This window comes from Empidonax traillii, unplaced genomic scaffold (assembly GCF_003031625.1).
Source record: "Empidonax traillii isolate 1590-97213 ecotype Southwest subspecies unplaced genomic scaffold, ASM303162v1 scaffold597:size822913, whole genome shotgun sequence".
In the NCBI taxonomy this organism is placed as follows: Eukaryota; Metazoa; Chordata; class Aves; order Passeriformes; family Tyrannidae; genus Empidonax; species Empidonax traillii.
The window spans coordinates 311,597-336,691 of record NW_020955790.1 but is presented as its reverse complement, the minus strand read 5'-3'; the positions used below and the strand labels follow the sequence as shown (position 1 = coordinate 336,691).

The 25,095-nt window shown below is 39.4% G+C and overlaps 1 protein-coding gene and 1 long non-coding RNA gene across 3 annotated transcripts in view; one reads left to right on the top strand and one right to left on the bottom strand.

The window, feature by feature from the left end:
- The window catches only part of RBM24 (RNA binding motif protein 24), an 11,510-nt gene extending 1,658 nt beyond the window's left edge, over window positions 1-9,852 (top strand). Inside the window, exons 2-4 of the mRNA XM_027898454.1 lie at window positions 1-122; window positions 1,225-1,279; window positions 7,725-9,852. Of these exons, the coding sequence (XP_027754255.1) occupies window positions 1-122; window positions 1,225-1,279; window positions 7,725-8,055 (508 nt within the window). The 3' untranslated portion in view covers window positions 8,056-9,852. The remainder of the gene's footprint in view (window positions 123-1,224; window positions 1,280-7,724) is intronic.
- Window positions 9,853-11,545: 1,693 nt separating this feature from the next.
- LOC114064951 overlaps window positions 11,546-25,095 on the bottom strand; it is a 27,617-nt gene continuing 14,067 nt past the window's right edge. For both annotated transcript variants that reach the window (XR_003572842.1, XR_003572841.1), the window contains 2 exons: window positions 13,586-13,635; window positions 11,546-11,773 (listed from right to left, as the gene is read on the bottom strand). This is a non-coding gene — a long non-coding RNA (uncharacterized LOC114064951). The remainder of the gene's footprint in view (window positions 11,774-13,585; window positions 13,636-25,095) is intronic.

Sequence of the window (25,095 nt, the reverse complement as noted above, 5' to 3'; positions counted from 1 at the left end):
CACCATGGCTGACAGAGCGGCTGCCGAAAGGGCTTGTAAGGACCCCAACCCCATCATCGATGGCAGGAAAGCCAACGTGAACCTGGCGTACCTGGGTGCCAAGCCGCGGATAATGCAGCCAGGTGAGGAAGCGGCCCCGAATGGCTTTTCTCTCCGTGCCTCAGGTTTCTGAAGAGTAAAACTTTACGAAAGGTAGTGCTGCCCTCCACGTTTCTGAAGTAACGGGCACAGTTCAGCGCGCTTTGGTTTGGACTTTTAAATGCAGCATGTATTAACTTTTTGGCTATTTTGTACATGTGCCTTATTTAAAAACCAAAAGCAATCAGAGATAAAGTATCTGCAGTTCCCCAGGAAGACTTCCACATCTCAGACACTTCATTGGTTATTCCTGCTGCTGGGAATGTGGTGGCGCTGACCATTTACAGTATCGTTGCAGGGTAAGATTGGCCTAGGAATGAATCGCTTCCAATGTGTGCGGTCTTATTAATACAAACAGTATCTTAATGCAAACTCTTCAAACAGATGGGAGCTATTATGCAGACTTTAAAATGAAAAGGCTCTTCCTAAGACCACATCTGAGCCAATCTGATGTCCTAGCTCTCCCCAGACTGCTGCTTTGCAGCAAGAGCGAGACAAGTGTGGAGTGTGGGCACATTTGTGCTCTAAAGGAAGCTGCTCTGAGTTCCCCCGTGTTTAGCCTGAGGAACACTTGTCTGAGTAATTTAAGTGCCCGCCAAGGAAAGACAGGGTTTATGCTTGGGTGTTTGAAGAACAGAAGTTGGGATTTGACACCCACCCCCCTACCCCATGCATCTCATGAGCAGAGATAGCTCAAATTTAAAGTCTGTAGAAAGTACACAAATAGATTAATGAATAGGAATACCACATAATCCTTCATAGGTTAAAGTTAGGGACCGGAATGAGGCACAAAGTGAAAAGTGAATGAAAACCTGTGCTTGTATAGAAAAAGTTGTTCTCCTAAACATCTCTAGGAAAGTGTGCACTTTACTGGTTTAAGTTCTGTGTGTGTGTGTGTATGTGTGTGTGTGGACTGATGCATTTTGCTCTCTGATTTTTTGGTTCTACAGCCTTTCAGACGTTATTCCTGGAGGCTGTTAATGAAGGCTCTTACTCTGCATTTTTGTGTATGTGCATATGTATATAGCATAAATAAATGGCCAAAAGAACACCCATACAGAGAATGTGATGTGTTTTTGTTGGTAGGTTTTGCCTTTGGTGTCCAGCAGCTTCATCCGGCTCTCATACAGAGGCCTTTCGGGTAAGTCTGTTCAACGGGACCTCAAACAGGGGAGGAAAAAGATTTTTTTTTTTTTTTTTAAAAAAAAGGGAAAGAAAAAGTATGATCGTTGAAGGCCTCTTGCAGTAGCATCCTTAAAAGTGGCCAGCAGTGCTGAAGTTCTCAGATTTATAAATGTGTACCCATAAATGCGCTCACCTTGTCGGTCATGTTCTAAATGCCGCAGCTGAGTCAAGTTGTGTGGGATGTGGCCCTTCCGACTAAGCAGTCCAGTCCCATGTGACTCTATGATAAAACAAGGAGGTATGACTTGATGCAAGATTGCTGTGCCCCATTTCTCTTTTTTCAGCTTGACTCAATGTTATTTATCTCTTTCTAATCTGACAGGGATCGTTTACAGTTAAGATAACTGATCAGAAGGATATGATGATAAGAGGTGGAATAGTTCTGTTTGGAATTAAACTCTGTAACCAGTAGACTCAAACACAAACAAGCTAAAATGGTGATTAACGATGCATGTATGTTTTTCTTCATATAGTCAATAGACCTCCGTGTGCTTTTTTTTATTTATTACAGTAATGAAGTGGTGTTGATAGCTAAACTGTGTGCTTTTATTTATTTGAAAGAGCTGTAGTGAAAGTGTTTTTTTTTGGGGGGGGGGGTTGTCTTTTTTGGTTTTGTTGTTGAGGAGTGACTTTGCCATGGGGAGCAAAGGGCCTTTTTTTTTCCTTGCTTTCAAGCTGTAGCCTGTGACTTTTTTTAACCGTATTTTGTAGTGAGTGCTAAATTGTGTGACTTCTTGATTTTTAAGTAAATCAACGTATTGCTTGCATGTTCATAATTTTTGGGGGGGTTTGTTCTTGGGAGGGGTGTGGAGCTCCCTATTAACGATGTGCGTCCATTTGGGCTTTCTAATTTGAGGTTTTTTTCCTTCAATCCTTCTTTAATACATAGCACATTTCTCCTGTACTTGAATGTACTATTCCCAAGTAGATCTAACTCTTGCTTCTTATAGGCACACAATTAGGAGGTGAAGTCTGCGTTAAGCTTTCCATAGAGTGTCACTTCACTAATGCACACTGACTGAGAAACCCATTGCAAAATAGTGCATTTTGCTAATTAATGAGTAAGCTAACAATAAAGTAGGGAAACTATGTCACTAATGTTTATTTGATTAGAGTAGCTTTAGATTACCTTACCTATCCGTTATTAAGCACCAATAGCTTCTCCATAGTTTGACTTGTCAAAATGGTAGGAACCAGTTCCTATCCTGAAAGAAAACAACAGGAAAAAGTTTTCTTATACACTTTATGTAATTTTAATAGCGTGTTGATTAAAAAAGTGTTGATTCTTCTGCGAGTGGGGAGACTGTAACAAACTTTGTCTTTTTTTTTTCCTTCTCATGAGTATCCTCTACTATATTTTGCTCACTTCTTAGAAGTATGAGGAGATGACAGTGCATGTGCCATGATCAGTTTAGGATGCCTGTGCTAAGGTAGGCAGGAGGCAGAATGCCTCATCTCCAGAGCAGTTAAAGCACTTGTTGCAAAGAGGAACAAGTGGATTGCACAGGGATCAGCTGTGGAGAGACCGAGTATTTGCTGAGCACAATAGAAATGGAGGACCTGTGGCAATCCCTTGCTTAAAGGACTGTGCAAATGTAGGACTCGTTTCTTGCTTTCCTTACCCAGAGCCAACAACAGATCATGTAAACCATGTGCAGGCCAGGGAAATCCTTCCAGCAGAATGAATAGGGTTTTATTTCTAATGCACTGGACATAAATCTGGAGAAATGTTGGTCGCAGGGTCATGAATATATGAAATTGGTCATTTTTGATCCTTGGCTCTTGCCTTTCTTTTATGACGTGCAAACAACGGAGATTACTAATCCTGCTTCCTCCTCAGAATTTCCACTGACCTGTACCTTTTCTAAAGTATGTAGTTCAGATTAAAACCAGCATCCACTGAGATGAATGAACATTTTCATTCACTATATTCCTTGACAGTAAGAGGGGATGTTTCAGTGCTTACTCTGTTAAGAGTCCACTCTTAGAGCTTTCTACATGGGTTGCACTGAAATACATGGTCACCTGAATGCTGCGTAAAATCGGTTGTAGTGATGATTCCCTATCAATACTCTGCTAATCCATACACAAAAGCTTCAAATGTTTTGTGGTTGCATTTTGTTTTGTTGTTTTTTTTCCTAACAGAGTGCAAACTGGCAAGGCACTGCCGTATTTTGGTATGGACAGCAGGGCTGTAGAATCACAGAATGGCCTGGGTTGGAATGGACCTTAAAGATCATTTAGTTCCAAGCCCCCTGCCATGGACAGGGACACCTTTCACTAGACCATGTCGCTCCATCTGGCCAGGCCTTGAACACATCCTGGGACGGGGCATGCACAACGTATGGTTTCCCACCTATCAAACAGAAAACTGAAAATAATTAGATTACGTTCCGTTGCTTTTACTGAGAAGATGCAGAAGTTCAATATTCTGACTTAAGCACAATATTATTGTGGTGGAGGGAGAGAGAAACTAGATTAGCTTCAATGCATGATGCACTTTGAAAATACAGGGAATTTTTCTTTATTCAGTGCTGCAAAGATCAGGTTATCCACCAAATAACATTTCTTCCTGCTTTTTGCATTTAGCATCTATCTTACTGTTGGTGTGTTTCATAAAGCTGTTTGATCACGGGACTGGTTATTTATACAGCTTTGTTTTCAGGATTGTTTATTAAAATATTATCTCTGAATTCAACAGGAATTTATGGAGGGGGAAGATGACTTTGCTTCCTAAGATAGCTTTTCTTGGTTTGCTTATGGAATTTCTATTTTCATATTTGTGGGAAAATTTGGGGTTATACAGAGGTATTGGTGTAGGACATAACTTTTGTAGAGATTTTCTGTTCCTTTCCTTCCTGTCTAAAACTTGTATTCTGATCAAAATGAAAACATTCCCACTCTTTTCAGTGAGGCCAGAGTTAAATCCAAAGTTACTCAGTTAATTATCAAATGGTTAGCTGATGCTACCTGCTTGATATTACCTTCCAAGAGTTAGGCAACTCTGCCTTTTTTAAGAGAGAAGAAGCCCCCTCTGAGTTTGTGATCAAACAACTCGTGTAATACTAGAATTGGGATAACCTGAAATGAGGGAATGAAGCTGGAACAGTCAGAAGTTAGCCTGCTATGTCCTCCTTATGGTTATCAGATAAAAGGAAACGTAGAAAGAGTCTTGTATATGTTAATGTTTATGTAATCTATTTTTGTTAAACAGAAAGCTGTTTGTTGGTGAAAATCTAGTCCTTAATTATGCCTTCAAAACCAGACAATGCCATGCCAGGGCCAGAGCAAAACATTTTGTTCAAAGTTAAATATATACTTTCACAAGAATATAATGCTGTGAGTCAAAGATATGCTACTACTGCTGAATTTCTGTATTTCACAGCTCTCTGCATTAGTCTAAAAAGTCCCTTCTTTCCCTTGAAACAATTAGCATTCACTTTATTATTGCTTATAGGATTATTTTTGAGGTCTTAGTTACCTGTTATAACAACAATGAAGGTCTTAAGGCACGTGGCAGGGGTATGTGTCATTGAATTTTGAGTATCTCAAAGCTACAGTTACTGCTAAAGTTAAACATTTAAGTTCCCTTTTTTGTTTTATTGCAAAAGTGTGTAAAACAGTAAATAGACATTCAAAAATAAAAACTACTGCCAGGAAAGAGAGCTTAAATCGTGCATTTCCCACACTAGTACTCTCGAAAGGAAAGCAGCAGCTTTTTATTTAAAATTAAAGATACTAAGGATTTCCAGTGTTACTGAGAATTGCTTTTTCAGCTTTTGACCTGGCAGAGCATGAAAAGCAGTTGTGTTCTGAATGGCTGAGATCTTCATGTCCTGGCCTCTGCAGTAGGTAGAAATTTACTTTGGCCATATAAAGCCATTTTACTCGACTCAAAACAGTTGCAGCATGACAGATGATCAAAAATAGCCCCACTGCAGCTTATGCTGTCAATCATCATGTGTGAAATGGCATGGTGGAGAGGAGCCTGCACAGGGTTTATGTTTATTGTAGAGTAAGATGTGGCAAACAGATAATGTTTCATAACTTCACCACCTGTTAGTTTCTTGGCTTAAATAAAACAAGTCACAAGAGTTTAAGTGGAAGCACATGTATCTTTCTGTCTTGTTCATGGATGTGGCAGAGTGTCCTAATGTCTTCAGAAAATCTTAGTAATGTCATTTCAAGTCAACACAAACAGCCTGATAAGCTTGCTTACGGTCTCTTCCGTTAGAATTACTCTCTTTCATAAGTGCTGTATGTAAAGATTCCTTTGATGTGGTGCAGAAGAAGCTCTTGGTGACCTCAAATTCGTTTTTATATCTCTTTCCTGAATACTTAAAAAATATGGTGTTATTTTTATTGGGATTGTACTTGGTTGGTGACCAATACAAAGTGCTAGTTTATGCTCGTCCATTTTCTATGGAGAGCTGAGGTAATGATGTGTATTTAAATGCACAGAGCCAGCTTAACTATGCTTCAAATGCACTTCTGGCTAATCACTTCATAAATTAGGTGAGTGTTAAAAACCCAACTTACGTTTTTGTTTTATGTTTTCTTTCCCTTCCCAATCCCTCCCTATTTATCACTCTTTTTTGCTTGGGTGGTTTGTTTTTTTTTTTTTCCCTATTTCTCCACACAGTAGGAAAATTATTTCATTGACGTGTTGGGTTTTCATGATTGTGGTGTTCGTGTCTTAAACACGACAGCTGAACATTTCTATCTGCTAATATTCTTATACAATCAACTGAGCTCTTTTTTTCTTAAAAAGAAAACTAAGCTGTTCTAAAGCTTATTTTAAACTATGTTTTGCTATGATTCCAGTTGACAGTGTCCCTTCTGATTGAAATGTTTCCTTTTTGACCATTTAAGTACATCTCAAAGTTATTTTATAAATGAAACAAAAAAACCCCCAACAAACTCTTTCAATTGGATCTGGAATTTGGAGAAAAGAGGACAGTTTTTACCATCACGATTTGCATCTGTGCTAAAATGTTGGTGCAGTGTTTAGAGTTGTCTCTTAAGGTAAAGTTCAGAATGAAATAGTAGTAAATCTGCACAAGCGGTTTATCGTGGATTTATAATGATTCACTGGCTGGAAAGGAGATATATATATGAAAGACTTTTCCAGAAATCCAGATGCAAGACAGGGTTATGAATGTAAAATGAGAATTACATTGAGTATATATATGTTTTTAAATCATATTATATGGTAAAATACAGCTATGAGATTAACTTGTATGTAGATTTGTGTGCTAAGATGATAATATGACCAATTTTCAAAACCGAAGGGCTAAGTAAACACGACAAGGAAGCGAGTTTTGTGAAGAAGATGGGAAATTGTGTATGGATCTGTTCAGAATGGTTATTTCTTAAGCTGTTAATTTGTGGGTTTTTTGCTTTTGTTAAGCACCAGATCTATTTAGACTTAATCTTATGCCCACCTCCCAAAAAACTCTATGCTGTATGTCTTGCATAGAAATAAACAAGCTGGCACAAAACAGGACATCAGTGACCTGATAATCAAACAGGTTTGACCCTTGTGTCCTTACAAACTTTTATAAAAGTGTGATGCACATGTACTTAGGAGTCACTGTTATGGATTTTAATAGCATCTAAGTAGCTTCCCCTCAGTGGTAGCTTCCCTCTTGTGACGGAGTGAGCTGCACTATCGTTCGTTTGGAAAGTGTGATTCTTGCTGTGTTTACCACACTTGTGAACTCTATTTAAACTCCTTTGTCGCCTGTGTTGGTTTTTTTTTCTTATTTTTAATAAGGGTGACTGAGGTTGCAGAGAAATTAATGTGTGCTGAGTCTGCATAGCAACTTAAGTAGGGTTGCCACAATACACTCCCCTGCTCCCTGGAAAGTCTTTACATAAAGTCAGGGTTCAACCATTTTGTTGCCTTATTGGCTATTGTCAAACTTGTTATAGTGATACTGTCGAACTGCTCAGTTACTACTAATAAAAGCATTGCGGGAAATAATTTTACTGAGGGTCAAGTAGTTAAGAGAGAAGAAGGGTAATAAAAATGACTTACAGGTGATTTGAAAAACAAGAACTGTAATTTTCCAGATGAAATAGTCAAGCTTAGTTCTTCAGAGTTGTCCTAAAACTGACTTCAGTGATGCTGGCCCTTCTGAAGACGGTCATGGCATTAAAGATACTATCCTAAAGCAACACTGAACACACTGATTCAACTCAGCTATAATGCTGTGCTTTGGAGCGATGCATCTCTTCGGGCCAGCGAGCTGACAGCTGGCCCATTGAGTCTAGTTATTGTGGCAACCCTATGCACATAACAACAACTAAATTGAGTTTGTTTTAGTTCGGAGTATGGATATGACGCTTAGGCGCTGACTCGCGTACCAACTTCAACTCCCTCTCCCATCTTTCAACAGGATACCCGCTCACTATGTCTATCCACAGGCTTTTGTGCAGCCCGGAGTGGTAATTCCCCACGTCCAGCCTGCAGCGGCCGCTGCTTCCACTACGCCCTACATCGACTACACCGGAGCTGCGTACGCCCAGTACTCGGCCGCCGCGGCCGCCTATGAGCAGTACCCGTACGCCGCCTCTCCGGCTGCCGCTGCTGGATACGTGGCAGCGGGGGGCTACGGCTACGCGGTGCAGCAGCCCATCACCGCGGCAGCGCCCGGGACCGCCGCGGCAGCCGCCGCGGCTTTCGGCCAGTACCAGCCCCAACAGCTGCAGACAGACCGCATGCAATAGCAGATGGACTCCTGAAGGAAGCTCGCTCTTTCTCTTCCTCTCTCCAGCCTTCCAGTATAAGTAGTTTAACAGAGACAATTGATGTTAACGAAAGGAGCTTTAAGGAAAGCGATGCTATTGGGAAACTAAAGAATTTTTTATTCCACTGTCTTCATACAGTATGCATCCAAATCATGTTGTTAGAGGGGAGGGGTAGTGCGGCATGTCTAGTTTCGAGTATCAAGGCAGAAGAAAATGGGGGGGAAGAATACTGTACCGTCATGGAAGAGTGGCAGGAGTAGCAATGGGACTTCATATTTTCAAACAAACAAACAAGAACCAAAAAAAAAAGCAAAGGTGTACTCTTTACAGTATCAGGGAAGCAAAACTGCCTTTTATAAGTAAGAAAATGGTATTTGAAAAGTTTGAACCAGGGAAAAAACTGAGTCAGCAATACGTAATCTCTATCCATTTTAAGAGGAAACGAACTTAAAGCACTGATTGTCCTTTCTAGCTTTCAAAAGTTGTCTTCGTGAGACAGTACCTTCTCACTGTCTCACTCACGGGCATCGAACAACCCAAGGAAGATGGCCGGATAGTAAGATGGCGGACAGGCACCAAAGTTATTTTCTTCTCTGTCCTCTGGATGAGTGGAACTATGGAGCAAGTGATGTGGAAGTAAGGGGTGCAACAGCTGTAGAGACAATCAATAACACAGACAGTTCTGGACAGAACACATCACTCGTGCTCATGTGATGAGCTTGTCACATCCTAATCCCTCGCCCCATCCCGTTTCACTTTTGGGAAACTTTAACTGCTGGTGTCAGCTATTCTGATTCTAAAATAGGATCAGCCCTTTTACTACAACAGCCTTCTCTTTCTGTTTATTGCATCTATTCGTAACTTGTGAATAAAGGCAGGAAGAAGCCTAAAGAATTAAAACCTTTAAGAACTGTTGTAAGGGAATTTTCTTTTCTGAAACCATTTGTACAATTTTAATATCTATTTCAGGATTGTATTTAAAATATTTATTAGCAAACATACAGTACACAAGGCAACTTTTTGTTACCAAGACTGCAGTTCTTGAAGGGTTAATGGTATGTGATTTATACTGTGCCTTAATTGTTATGCTATTTAAAAAGAAATATTTATTTTGAAAGTTTTACTATGCTGCGCTCTAAAGAAAGCGACTTTAGATGTGACACTGTAAAATTATGTATTCATCTCATGGTATAAATTATTTAGTAGGCTTAGATGTAGCATATTAAATATTAACCTAATTAACTAAGGATGTTGACTTGGATTTATTTAATTTCAGTATGTGCACTGTATGAGGGTACTCTTAAATTAACACTTTTTTAGGTTTTTACATAAAACATTGCTAGTTTATTCTTTTTCCCCTCTACTAGTTAATTCATGTAGACCTCTCAAATACATTAGTGCCGTTTTCTCACTCATCTGTACGTAGACTGACTATTTTTCCCTTTGCTAGAAAATGCTGCTTTACATTGTCCTGTGAAACTACAATACTTGCAATTTTTATTCTTGACCGAAATGGAATTTAATATTTTACACTGTATTGGATTTTTTTTATACTTGAACAATTTCATACAAGGGAAGACAGGATAGCATTTTTATGGACTTTATCCAATGTCACTGGATTTATTTGAAGTATTCTGAATACTAGCCAGTGTTATAATGTAGACATGACTCTCCTGTGCATATTATTTATTCAGTATGTATATTGCTTTACAACATTTCAGATCTCTTAATCTATTCACTCGTATTAAAACAATAAAAAAAAATAATTGTCTCATCCTGTCTAGTGTTGTTCTTTCTCAAATAGTCTTAGATCTTGTTTAGTTAAAACTCAGGGGGCAACCTTTTATGTAGTTTTCCTGGTCTGTGGGATGAATAGCAGCATATACACAGACTTCAAATACATAGACTGATAGGAACTGTGTTACAGGGAGGAAAATCCTGAGAGCTACCATAAAATAATTCAGAGTGGAAGGGACTTTGGGGGGGTCCCAGGTTGCTTATGTCATTGTGCAGTCAGGTCTTTAAATTCCCCATGTGGGGACTGCACAACCCCTTTGGGTAATCTGTTCCACTACCTAATTATTCCCAAAGTGTCTTTTTTTTTTTTTTCCCCCCCTTCTATCTAGCCAGCACCTCCCCTGTTCATTTATAGCCTTCATCTCTCATTCTTTGGCAGAGAGCCCAGCCCTGTCTTCTCAGTAACCTCCTCTTAGGAAACTGGAAAATTGCTGTTCTCTTCCATAGGCTGAATAAACTCCAGTGCTTCAGCCTCTCCTCACAATTCTCGTGCTTCAACCTCCAGCCATCCTGCTGACCCTCCAATGGAGTTCAAATTCATCAGCAGCTTTCATGTACTGGGAGACTGAAGACAGGACCCACTATGCCAGCTGTGGTCTAATGAGTGCTGAGTAAAACAGAGTAATCAATTCCCTTGATCTGCCATCTGCTCTCCTGTTGATACAGTCTGATGCACTTTCACTGGTGCCAGAGTTTACCACTGACTCCTGTTCAGCCTGCCCCAAGCCTCCCATGTCCTTTTTAGCAGAGGTGCTAACCAAGCCCTGGGGGTCAGTCCATCTGAAGTAAAGAACTCTCTATTTGTCCTGACTGAATTTCATGATGTTCCTGTTGGCCTAGTCCTCTGGCAAGTGTAAATCCCTCTGAACGGCAGGTCTGATCTCCAGTATATCAATCCTACCCTCCATTAAGTATAATGACAGTACTGCATCCTATCTCTTCCTTCAAGTCATTGATAAAGGTATCAGACCAGACAGACCCACAAGGAACACTGTAACCAGCCTCTGGACACAGCATAAGCTCTTCTGACTAGTGATTCAGTTATTTTTTTGCCAAGCTAGAGTGGACCATCTAAAACTGGATACAAGGATTCTGTGAGAGGCATGGAAAGCCTTGCTAAACTCAAGGTAGACCACAGTGTCTGCTTTCCCCTCATTGAGAGATGAAGTCACCTCATCACAAGAGATAATTACTTTTGTAAATCCATCTGGCTGCTCCCAATCACCACCACCTGCCCACACATCACATGCCCAGAAATTTCTGCTAAGATTGCTCACTCCATCATTGTTTGGTAGGTTGCTAGGTTGTCCTTTCTGAAGATGGGTGCATCATCTGCCTTTCTGTGGTCATGGAAGACCTTCCCAGTCTCCATGACCTTTCAGAGATGATAGTGAGCAACCTCAGAATGACAACATCCTTGGGTGCAGCCCATCAGGTCCCATATGTGGATTGAGCTTCCGCAAGAGGTGCCTGAATCAATCCCCTTCCACACCTGACAGTTTCTTTGTCCTTGAACCCTTCCTACAATCACAAAGTAGTGTTATTAAAAACCTAAAGGTCAGGATACCTTTCTGCATATAGTACTTGAACTGGGAGGCATTGAAGTAGCTGCTCGGATCCAGCTGATGATGATTTTGTAACCTTTAGGACTACTCAACATTTCAAAATCAGTCCAGGCCACTAATGACCGAAAGAAGTTGCTACTTGATGTCTGAAAGAAGCCTGTGTGAAATACATGACAGTCTTGGTCAGATCTTTGAGGAATGGGAGGATGTTTATATAATCTTCATACTGAAATTCATTACTGCAGCTGTCACCCTTACAGTGACTTCAGCAGAAGCACAGGTTGACTGCAGAATTTGAGCTGTTCTTTCATCCTCAAAAAGGGTCTTTTTTTCATCTGTGAAAGAGGCAGCAGTGAAATTGAAGTGATAGAGAAGATTTTTCCTGGTCTTAGGGTCTCACTTCATTTCACTGTGGACAATTATGAAACTCAGTTGCCCAGAATTGGTACACTCACTAATATCCTGGGCTGATGCCGTCATGTTCTGTTCTTGATGAGTATTAAAGCCTGGCTGCTGAGAAGTGTTGCTGAACTGCCTTTTGCAACCTGACCTTGAGATCTGTGACCTAGCAGAGAGCACTGTAGTGCTCTCTCCGCTAAGAAGTGTGTAAATAGCCAGCAGGGAGGTGAGAAGAAAACAACAAATACCATTTTCTGCTCTTTTCTCCTATTTCCCTGCTCTGGTCTTGCTCCAAGGGGTTTGCCTAGACGACATGGTATCAAGTAGGAATTAGCATCAAAAGTCTCTTTGAAAGGAAGGCAGAGCACAGTGATGGTGCACTAACCTTTTATTTGACATAGGATGAAGAAATCATCTTCTCCCTCCTGATATATATGCCTGACAATGTCCTTGGGCCTTCTCTTACCTCTATCTGGAGGTAACAGACACCCCAGGGTAGGGCATGAAGGGGAATGCTTGCTGCCCTGGAGGGGTCTGTGTTGTGGTAAGCCACAACTGGGAACAGAATAAAAGTTTATGACTCAGTTTATAAAGGTCGATTGCATGCTGGCTCTATAACTTGACAGAATTAGTAACATCAGCAAAAATGTGAATGTGCAAGCTCCACTAACTAGCAAACCAAGCTTTAGGCATACAATATGAAGACTTACTCTTCTTTTTGACAAATGAATAACTGAACAGACCTTCTTACACAAAATACACCTTAGTAACATCTCCCATACATGAAATACCAATAATTCATATTATCAGGACCAAAATAAAACAACTGAGAAATATCATCATGCAAATGTGCAACACCTGAATACTCAGCGAAAATGTTATCATTTCACTTGAGAGATGGCATATATGCAAGCAGCAAGAAAATGCCCACCATCCAGTTTCCAGTTCTGTTTCCAAAACCTTCAGAAGAGATTGTATACTGAAAAGTGACCAGTGCTGGATTCCTTACAGAAGGAGGGAGAAGTTGAAACAAGGAACCATTGCTAAGGAATGTCTATATTAAAAAGGGTGTAATACCTTGAAAGGTTACATTGATGACCTGTACACCAGAATTGTAATTTTCCATTATATTTGTATTTTCCATTAACTACAGAACATAACTTGGCAGTTCATTGATGCTAATTTTTCTAGGATTTTTCAAACCTACGAAAGGACTATATTAGGATTAAATAATGATGCAACCATTCAAAGCACCTCTTAGTCTTTTTCAGCAGATACTAAGCCATTTTAAACTGAGCAATTCCCTACTTATGCTCAAAATCTTGTGAGAAAAAGCATTCCATTCTGAACCTATGTTTCAGTTTAAAAGAACCTGCATGTTTTACTGAATTGTCTTCTGTTCAATTTCAATTTTCCAAGTTTTTGTTATAAATAAACATGGAAGCAGTGTATTCAGATTGCCATGTAACTTTTGTGTTTTCCTGTGTGCTTGAACTTCAAACTATTAGGTTGTACTCCCTCAAACTAGCAATAATACAGGCTCTGAGCAAAATCTCAGGCACTTACTAAATTTTTAATGAAAAAATTATGAGCAAGTAAAAACTGAGGATTATAACAGAATTTGACCTTGTAATTATCACCAAAATACACACTGCTGTGAATGGGAAGAATGGAAAAATGCCAAAAAAGGAAAACCACTCAGCCTTACAATACATTTAATATTACAGCTTATTGACTAGTAAGATTACCTTGCAGGAGCCATGTAATAAGTTTACATCCAGGCATTTTTTGTTTATCCCTGAAAACAATGGTGAAATACTCTTTAAGCTGATTTATTACATTCATGCCACCATATTATTGGGCATAATGATCCTAAGGAACAAGATACTATTATATACTCCATTTAGGAAAACCAAGAAAACACCAGACGGTAGTAGCAACTAAAGATTTTTGAGGACCTTAAAAATGGCATGGTTATGTGTGAATTTACAAAATGTTTATTAGAACTGATGGTTGGGCTTTGTGGGCTTGTTTGCAGATATATTTTTTCCCTCTAAAGCTCAATATAAAATTATGAGAAAAAATAAACTTGCCGTAGTGTCAAAGAATAAGGAGAAAATAAATACGACTAAGTTCAAACATACAAATGTGGACATAGAACAACTATCAGCTTTTCTCAACATAAAGGAAATCAGCTTTGGAATATTCGCCAGTTTCTTGTGCTGACTTTGCTGAGATAAGCCATGAATTTGGCCTAGCTTGCACTATCGTTATTTTTGACCTAAACAGTCTGGGAATAGGGAGGAACCCCCCAAAGTCTGTTTCATCACCGAGCATCTGAAAGTCAAAAGATGCTATCCAAATTAACTGGTGAGAGGTCTCTGAAATTAATATATAATCTTTGGCTCGGTACCTTGTGTTAATCTTTGGACCATCCTTCACTGTGCCTGCTGCTTCTCCCTTCTCTAGATGTGGCTGTTGTGGGTGACGTGCTCCCCACTTCGATACAAGGCAAAGACTCTGGCAGGTGCCCTCTCACTTCCTACTTAAGACTTAAACTGGATAAGAAAACCCCATAGTTGTTCTCCTCAAAATTTATGAAATCTGGAAAAGTCTTCACAAAAGAGTTCTTTCTACTCACACTCACCTTCTTCTGAGTATGACAACTTCATCTGAACCAGAGAAAAAAGATGTCAAAATACCAAAACTGATAGAGGTAGGTCACAAGCAAAGCTCAGTGAATCCATCACCTGTCATTAGGCTGTTAAAAAAGTCACTGCACTTGTAAGGACATGAATTGATCTTTACCACACACTTGAAGAACAAAACACATTTTTATCCACTAATGCAGGCAAGGAATTTTGCCACCCTCTGAAAAACTTGTACTTTTTGTTGTTGCTGTTGTCTGGAATGGTAGTGATGACAAAAATAAGCCAAAGTTTAAAACCATGCAGTAAACAAAATTGTCTCCCAGAAAAAAAAAAAAAAAAAGGAAAAAAAAGGTAATTTTAAAAACATTTTGTGGTTTAATTATTTTTTAAAAACTATTTTAAAAATCATTTTTTTTAAAGCAAAATATCCCAGCATTTACAAGTATCAGAGCAGATTGTTCTTATTTTTTCATGACAAGAACTATTACAACTGAATGGCTTTCAACAGAAACACATCAGTGCATTTTCCAGCTGCTTCAAAGGAAGGACTGATTACTTGCTCAAGGCTGCAGATACCATGATGTTGCCAAAAACTGGGATTCCCTGGATATTTGTTCAACCTGCTGGAATTCATCTCCTAATTTGTTCACTGGCAATATTTCTGAATGAAGATAGAAATAATGAAAGTCTGGAGCAAAATCTTGTTTTCACTGAAAGTAGTCAGACAATTCGGGAATCATAGAATTGTTTAGCTTAGGAAAAGATATTTAAGTCATCAAGTTCAGCTGTACTATTTATGTGGACAAGTAAATGGGCAAGAACAACCCAAGCATAACCAAGCTGAAGCACAAGCTTTGTTTCAAGGTATTGCCAAAGCTTTCTGAGGTGATGGACAGTCCCAAATATAAGGTAACTTCTTCCTCACAGTAGCAACGAAGAACCTTAAAAGTGAGCTGCTCTCTTTGTCCAGTATGCTGTCTTCCTAGCCTTGGAAGATGGGAAGTAGCACATTAGTGAAATAAGGAATGTCCCCAGTTTCTGTTTCAATTACAGTTACAGAGTAGTGTGCATTCCTTTATATGGATATATGTTATGAACATTGTTTAAGGAAAATCTGTTCTTCATAAACCAAGTCCTATGTATCACAGAATGCAAGTTCATGCATTATTCTTTCTTGATTTTCATCAATATTGGCCTTTTATTTCCATTAGAGAACTACTTTATCAAGGAAACTCTTTTCTCATTTTCTGTAGACTGAATCCTCTCACTAACCTGAGCACCAGCATCATTTATATTGGTTTTCATGTAAGAGAGAGTAAAGAGATCTCCAGGCTTTACTCTTCTGCAAATGTCACCAGTTTCATGAACACTGCTGTGTCTTGAAACTGGTTTTCCTCTGACCTTATCAAGAATAGCAATTCTCCTGTCTATTCTAACGACACCTGGGATCTTGCCAAAAGAAATCAGAATCTAATGCAAAGCTCTGAGAACTGTGCCTGAGTGTGGAAACAGAAGGGTGCCCACCAGCCTTCAGAGGGCTGGTTTCAGGTGGAGCTGCCCCTGACATGGCTGCAGGAGCTCAGGGAAGTGGGTGCCTGAGAAGGGCACACCACAGTGGAAAGGCTTTCTTTTTGTGAATGCAGCGATTTGGCTTAATCAAGGCTAGTCAAAGGGCAAACAAAACAGCAGTGTAGTGTCTTTCTGGGAAAGGAGGCCTTGGTGCCCACTTTCAAAGCATGAAGCTGGCTTCAGAGATCCTGTGTCTTGTCATCAATATAATGCAAACCGTACGGAGCGCCTTGGCCTGATCCCGACAGTGGGAGTAGTGCTTGCCAGCAGTTCTCTAAGAATACAGGTTGGCAGAGATACAAACTGTGTGTGGAGGAACCTCAAGGAATCCGGTTTTCCTAAAGGCAGGAGAAGTAGGCACCCTCTCTACTGGATTCAAGATACAGTCTATTTGAAATGCAGCTGCACTGCATTAATGATCTTTGTTTCAGCAGGACAGCTTGGTTGCTAACTTGAGAGAGAACAGAATAGCAAGCTTTGGACACAATCAAGATGAGCTTGATATCCAGCCAGGGCCCAGACTGTAAATAGATCTGCATGAATATTCTCTGAGAGAACTGCTGGACGCCAGAGAGGTTTGCTTCAAAAGGGTAAGAAGTACAGTCTGCTCAGCGGCGGTGGAAGTGCCACTACTTGCAAACATCAAAATATTTCCATGGATTCTCAACATTTATTGTGCTATTTAATGTGGTTCTGAGGGTGGTACAATTGTCTGAAGTTTAAAAGCTGAGAGGAGATATTCCAGGTCTTAACTAGCCAAGAACAACAGTAGTTATTGCCCATTTGGTGACCCCTAAGGACAAAATATATGTACGCCAACATGAAAATAAATTGTTTTTCAGTGGGATGTTCTTCAGTCTAAGCACTGTTACCTTCAAAGTCTCAGGTTGTCAGTCATACAGGTAAAAGATTAAGTGATAGTAATTGACTTTTAATTCCTAATTCAGCAATGAGCTCAAGAAAAGAACTATTTTACTGCACTGTTCCCTGATCCTGGTATTCAGAGGATTACCTGTGTTTGCAAGACCACTTGACTACCCCAGAGTACAACTCATTAATGCCTTGTTTTTGAGCAGAGCAAGCTGCACATAAACCCTCCCAGCAGCACTGTGTTCTACCAGGCATTGAGTTGCTCAAACATCTGTATGGATTTAGTGAAAGGACAATTCTGCTGTTCAATGTGACATGCTAGAAAGAAGAAAGGGGCAGGAACATGTTCATGTTCGTAATGAACTTTGGGTCCTCTTCTGAGAATGACTTAGTGTAGAGAAGAGGAGGGGGGAAAAGAAATATTCAAGCGATGTTCTGTTGATTTCCCAGAGTTTGAACCAAACTATCAGTGGTGAAGTTTCTCAGGTTGTCCTCATTCCTGAGGAGGGGTAGAAAGCATTCCGCCTCAGGACTGTTTGAGAAACAGTAAGTTTTGAATAAGGTCACTCAAAGAGCATCACGGGGGGTACCCACACCACCTACAAATGGAAGTATCACACCCCATTTAAATGGAGCTGCCTAAGCACGCCTCTAATTTGTGGATTTTGTAGCAGCTCATCTGAATTTATAGGTGCATGCTGCTGATGTAGGAGGTCCTGAAAATTCAGTCTCCCCACCACTGCCTCATTTTAACTAAAAATACAACAGGCCAAGCCATTCTTCTTTCTGCAACTGAAATCCTCCTTCTTTCTCAAGGTTTACAGCTACATGAACCTGGGCAGCTTTCGTGGGGGGAAGTTCTCCTAAGTCACAAGGTGGTGCAAAGCCACTGACAAAGACCTTCTCAGGCTACAGGCTGAAAAGCAGGATGTGTAGAAGGCAGAGTTATTTCAACTATCAAAGGCAATGCACTGAAAAAACAACAGTGCCTCCCCCATTATTTCTCAAATCCATTATCTAATTTCTTTTCAGATAAGTGCACCTGCACTCATTTCTCATAAAGTTTTTGGGCTTTTTTTAAAGCAGAGGCCATCTGCATTTACACTAGAATGTAGAATAATAAATTGCTTAGTCTGCTGCTAATCATGGAGAAAATGAAAAAGGGACGATGAAATTTCTTATTCCAAGAGAAAAATTTACTTAAGCATAAAAAGTGCAACACTACATCTTATATGTAGAATTTCTTGCAAGTTTATGCTTCTGCCTAATTGTTCCTATTCGGTGTATAACATGTCAGAGGCTTCCAAAACAATAGATCTTATTTTAAAAGACACAGTTAAAGGCTTTCAGGTGATTGAAAATTTAACTAAATGCTTTCTTTAAAACCAATTAATTTGCACCATGAACATTTCTCCTCAGTCAGTCCAAGTATTTTTCCCTACCCCAGATAAGCAAAACTTTCCCTGAAACAGGGAAAGTGCTACCTGTGCTTTCTGTCTCATTTAGTATTTTATCAAAATAGATTGTAAATCTTTTGACCTGACTCTATTATTTTTCTTATTTAAAATATTTATTATAGGCTACATATTGAATTATATTTTAGCAATAATAAGTGGTAATCATTCAGATGTCTTTCAAAAAATTATCCCTATATTTTAATATGCATTTCTATACCCTCTCCTCCTTTCAATTTTCTCTATTATTTTATTATTCTGTGAATTTATTTTCACATCCTCCAGAACTGCTGCTGCTCTTCTTGGGCACTACAGCTTATGTCAGGCAGCATGAAAGGTATCAAGAATTTGATGCCCAATTACCGCTACGTAGTTATAAAATAATTATTTACTACCTCCACTCTCACCTGCTTTGCATCCTTCTCTCAGTCTGCTATTGTTCCTCCTCTCAGGCTTCAAGCTGAGACTATGCTCTCTAGCAGTTTCTAGTTCATTGGAGGTCATTAGCAAACAGCTTCAGAGAAGATAGACAGCATGTTCGCTCTTCTTATGTTGCTGTATTTCTGTCTTTGATGGGACAGAATCTATTAACATCTTCTCCTGTACTCTTCTTTTCACATAAGCTCTTTGTTCCTTATGATCTATGGAGGAAAAAAGTACATACATATTGTCTCCTCCTTTCACAGCTGAAAAATGGCAGATACATAATTTCAGAGGTAGAGAACATGCTACTCTTATCAGATATTGGCATATGTCTTTACATCACTGATGCACACACCCAGACTAGATGCAAATATGTAATCAGATATGAGTAAATGATGAGATGTGTGTATAGTGAAATACGTAAGAAAGTACATTTGCAACTGTGATGCATAAAACCTTGAAAATCTGCCCTACTGTGTATTTTTATAGCTTACTTCCTAAACTCACCACATTCTTATTACAAACTTGTTTTAGAGCCTGCCAAATTCTAGAGGTAGTTCATCAGACCCTTCAAGCCTGTCAACTCCTCCAGCTAGACCTCTGCAATACAAACCCATCTAAATCTTACAGGCCCTACCCAGACTGAGACTTGGAGCTACTAAAATCAACTGCTACCTGTGTGTTTCCTTCACAGAGAATGGTGTTCCACCGAGAGGTTTTCACACTCAGAATATGAAGCAGGGAAAGTCTTAGTAAGGTCAGGAAGTAGAAAAATAAACAGTTAAATATTAGCTTAATATACTATCAACAGGTGAACAGTATTGTTCGGAGATACCTATTTTCTGTGGAGGAAACAATCAAGAACCAAAAGGTCAAGAGGAGGAAGATGCAGCAGAAAGGTCACTTTCAGGTTCTGCAGAAGGAGGTAATTTGAGAAAACATGGGGAATTTACGAAAGCAGAGAAGAAAAAACATTGTAATTAATTTACTCATTCAATAGTTCGAAGAATTTCCATATCTATCCCTGTTTCAGAGGCTTTGGAACACTGTTTTTCTCCAGCTGTTTTTCTTATCATTTTGGCACGTTTTCTCTCAGATGCTCTCACTAACAGCCTGCTGGCATCTTTCAGCTGCTCCCAGGCCTTCCTTTCTAAATCTCCCAGCTGCCTCTCTTACTCCTCATAACACTGGCCTACCCATCTTATGTATTTTTTTAAACTGTTTCCAGCTGCCACATTTGGTGCTCTAGATACTTTCCATTCTCTCCCCCAGAACATGGTATTTTGGAGTGTTTCTGTGGGCTGATGGGATGACAGCAGATTTCCAAAACCCTAATAGGAATCTCATCCATGTCCTTTCAAGATTTTCATGCACCAAACTGAATGGGGATTTTTTTGCTATTGGTGAATGCCGGGAAGATGAGAGGAGGAGGAAGAGAGCATGGTGCTAAGTCTCCAAGGTGGTAAAAATACAGTGATCTACAACCACACAATCAAATCTCACCTCTTACTATTTCACAGCTCTTATGCATCTTATTCTCTGTTCTTTCAGGCACTGCTCAGTCTCCTACACTGTATGCAAAACCTCTGAAATGTAGAAGAAATTTCAGCTAATTTCAGCTTACAATTTGGAATCACTAGCCCAACAGCATCCCCAGTCCTTACACTACTTTGCAGACTGCAGCCTCTAGAACTGACATGGAAAATGCTCTACGTATGTTTAAGAAACGTACTTTGGTACATGTGAATCCTTTGACTTTCATGGTCATGAAAAAAAATTCATGCACAGATTAACTGCATAACCCACAGTTTAGACACATCTGGTGGTGATTCTCATGCATTCTCTTGCACTTTAAAAAGCAGGTAATGCTTTCGTATAAAATGGTTAGAAAAATTTTGTCCCAAACTTGTATAGTTATAGGAAAATATAATTGCCATCTAATTAGATGTACTCAAAATTAAATTTCAAATCTATTTGCCTTCCTTTTCTCCACATTTGAGGAAAAGTAAAATGAAATCTGGTTATGTGAGGCACTTAATGCCTCATAACGTCCTTAAAAGTTACGGAATACTAACAATGTCATTTGAATAAACATGCTTGAATGTTGAGAAAAGGATAGTAATTTTGAAAACCCCTAAGGTCTTATCTGTGTATCATCTTAGTTTCTATGGGATTCACCAGGGCTGTTCCTTTTTATTCAAGACCTTTTCTTACGTGGATAGAAGCTTAAATTTACCTAGTGGAGAGGCCTGGGTGAAGAATCTTCTCTGTAACAGGTGCCCAGTGTACTCAGATAAGCCAGGACAAAATGTATTGGCTTCCAGCACTTCTTTTGAAATAGGTCACGAACCCAGAAAATCCATTTATAAACATTGCGCCAGGCTGCTCAACAAGGAACATGTTTGGAAGTGTCGGAGAAAGGAATCCTCCTCTACCACTGTGGAGGAAGGAGCCTCTGCTTGCCTTCTTCCATTCTCCTCTCTGAAACTCCTAGCACAGTGTCATGGTTTAACCCCAGCTTGCAACTAACCGGATGAAACCAGGACACACAGGTAGAGGAAAAAGGACTTCTGGATCTGTCTGCTCATCCTGAAGTCGTTAGAGGGAGAAATGAACTGTATCACAAGGCTTTGAAAAACACCCAGAGCAGCTTGCAGTTTGAATTTAGGAACCAATTAGGTCACCCCAGTGATCAAGAGAGAAGCAAGCAAGAACTGGCAAATTAGAAAGTAGAGGAGAGGCTGGAAAAGACATTTTAAACAGAATCACAAACACTTTCATACTGACTGAAAACAGTTTCCCTCCTAAAGGGTCTAGTGGTCTTCTCCACAGCACAGTGAAATTATGGAGAGCTCTCCCGATAACTTCACAGATCTGTGTTGGGTCTTAAAGTCTTGTCTTCAGATGAGATTATTTTAATAAGGTGCATTAACAGATGTTTTCAAATGCTCCTGAAGTCAGAACAGCTGTGGGATCTTTGCAAGATGTGAGATTATTACCAGACCTGAGAACAAAAATCCCAGGTTCCTTCACAGTTCGGTTTCTAATGATTGCAAAATGCTTCTCAGGTAAAAAGAGCAAGAATTTGAAAGTCAGCTCATGAAATAAAGGAGAATCCAATGCCACAATTAACTAGGACATCATCTAGCACATGTAGTTCTCCATTCCTGCCAAGTACTATCAATACTCTAAAAAGAACCCTATCAATAAGAAATGCTGTTATTTGGAATAGACTAAGTTGGGGTTGCCTAGTTCCAAAGAAACCAAACATGCTGACCGTGACACAGCACTCTGAACTTTCCACATGAGATCACCAGATATCTTTGACAGTGAGAAATGAGAATGGGATTACATATTCAGTATACAAAATATAGAATCACTTTCTATATCGAGGGCTGCATCAAGTTAAATGGCAAAAGTGGGATTAAGTACTTTCCCTCTTAAAAACAGATTTAAAAGACAACATGGCCTCCCATTCCTGCAATTAATTAGATGAGCACTAGCAGATAATGCCCGTGCTGTAATTGTCCATCTTACGTTTTACCAGCACTGAATTCTGTAGTCAGGTGTAAAGCAGAACTTGTTTCTAATAGAGAAAATTGAGAGTCATTTCCACAGGCTTAGCTTTACTTTAGGAAGAAATCTCCCTAGTCCTGCTCTGTGGTCAAGAGACACATAGATGAGAATTACTGTCAGGAGGAGCCTCTTTCTGCTGCTTGTAGAGGGATGCAAAGCTAAGCTTTATCTTAGCTCACCTAAGGTAAAGTTTGCTTCTGTAATGTTATTTGTTTCTATGTAAAAGGTTTTCTGCTGTTTGTTTTTCAAATAGAAGTATAAGACAGCAATTGCCTAGCTTTGCCTCTCTGACTGATGCTGAACTAAATCCTAAAGACAGTTCACAGAGACAATCACAAAAGCAATAGAGCAACACAAGAAATTATGAATGTCTTGTATCAACAGCAATGATACTCTGCTGCTAACTCCAGGACAAGCAATATCAGCTTGAAAGATACACCCTTATCTATGATACTGAATATTGGCAGTAAGAAATAATAATGAGCATAGCCTGTGTTTAGTTAGGCCATTTGAAACCACTGGAATATATTCACAATATATGTCACCTAATTTTCATTTCAGAAAAATCAAGATTATTTTGTGAAAATTTTAATTTGAAATTATGAAAGTGCCAGTTGTAAAAGGTGGTGTCTCTGATAAATGAAAGAAGAAAAGAAATGTCCAAGAAGAAATAAAAAAAATGGAAGGAACAGATATCACCACATTTTTCATTGTTGGAAAAGTTTTCTCTGAAAAAATATCTTTATACCAAAATTCTGTAAGTACGTAGTCCAATTACATGTTCTTTTTATGAGGATGAATGGAGGTGCACAATGTAAGTCCTTGGAGAGAACTATATTTTTGATTTGGTTAATTTTCAAGGCTTCCTGTAAATCTAGTGTCAGCATGTAGTTAACAGAGCTGACAGAGCGAGGATGCTGCACAGTGTTTACATTACATGCGATACGCATTTCCATGTAGCTTTCACAAATGAACATTTGTAATTTTCCAAAAGCCACAGACTGTAAGTCAAGAACAGATGTCACAGACTTGAATCCCTACCATCGAGTACTAAGGTACGAAAGAATTAACCAAATATAGTAAAAAAATGTCACATAATTGCATATTGAATTTATCTCACATATGCTGTGGGATACCAAACATGTATGTAACACATTCATTTTATCCATACAACATGTATTTCTTAGATGCTGGTTATCTTCTTTTAATCAACAAATTCTTTCAGTGTTGAGACAAAGTTGCCTGTTTTCACTTACACGCATAGCTGAACATAGTTATCTAAAACTCTTCTCCACATAACCTTTTCCTCAACATTTCTGCTGTGTTTTGCTGCTCAGTCTGTCAGTTCTCTGATCACTTTTGCTCACTGTGGAGTGAATATACATGCACGCATCTGTGTGTGGATTGAGCGCCAGACAACTCGTGGAACATGAAAGATGTGCTCACCAGGTAACTAACACAGGTGGGGCAGCACAAAGCTGCAAATGCAAATGCCTCACATGACTCACTGTCATGTGCAGGAGGGGAGTTTCAAATAAACTCTGTATCTGTGGGGGTTTTATCCTTGTGTAGGTTCCACTGAGTTTGTGACATTCTGTTGTGGCTGTTGTTCAGGAACAAAAAACAACCCTGCTAGAAAAATACAGACATTTTTCACATTAAAAGGAAGAGCAGACTATACAAGTTATTTCAAAATACTTGAGCTGGAATTATTGTGGTTTTAATGGCCATTTTACCTAGCCAAGGCAGCAGATCAATACAGTATGTCTGTTTGTTAAAGTACCTCAGATAAAAGAAGGTAGCAGGCTTTTTTTTTTTTTTTTTTTTAAAGATGGGTTATTTAAGAAGTTGTGAAAAAGTGTAAAAACTTGTGGTATATAAGCAAAATTGTGCTAGAAAGTTTCATTTCTTCACAAAGCTGCATGAGAATTTCAGAGCTGATCAGGGATCATGCTATAAAATCCAACATTCCCTCCATTACTGAAACACAGAGATGTATAAATTTGAGCATGATGTACTTTACCACTAGTATTTTTGGACAGCACCAGAAGTGTATTGTCAGTAGATACAACTCACAGACCCAACCAAACGTTTGCTGGTACAACACATGTGGAGCTGGTACTGGCCAATCCCACCTGATCCTTGCACACCACCAGCCAAAATAGCCAGTGGTGCTGCCAGACTCAAAATACATCACTACGTCCTTCTGATAATACTGTGGGACAGTAGTCCCACAAATTCAGGTCTGTCATCCTTCTGAAACAGATGGAACTTGATGGGGAAATTATCATAACATTTGATTTGAGTCAGTTGAGCCAACTGAATCATAAGAAACCTAAACAGCCAACTGACGTATATTCCCCCGCCTTTTTGTCATAGACAGGAACAATCTCTCTTTATTCACTGCATATATAGTTACTGATATGAGGGTTTGATGACAAGTTATTCCTTGGAGCACATGGCAAATTCTAGGTGAATGTATCTGTGCTAAACTGCAACACTGCAGAGCAATCTGAACCGGGAATGACAAGTATTACTGGCACCTGCAAATACCAGTTGTCCTCATAAAGCCCAGTGCAAAGTTCAGCCACAGAGCTTTTGATCCACAGGATCTGGTCTGTGACTCATACAGGAATTTGACATATTCATATTTTACTTTGCTGTAAGTACCTTGATTGAGGTTTCTGAGGGTAAAAAAAAAAAAAAAAAAAAATT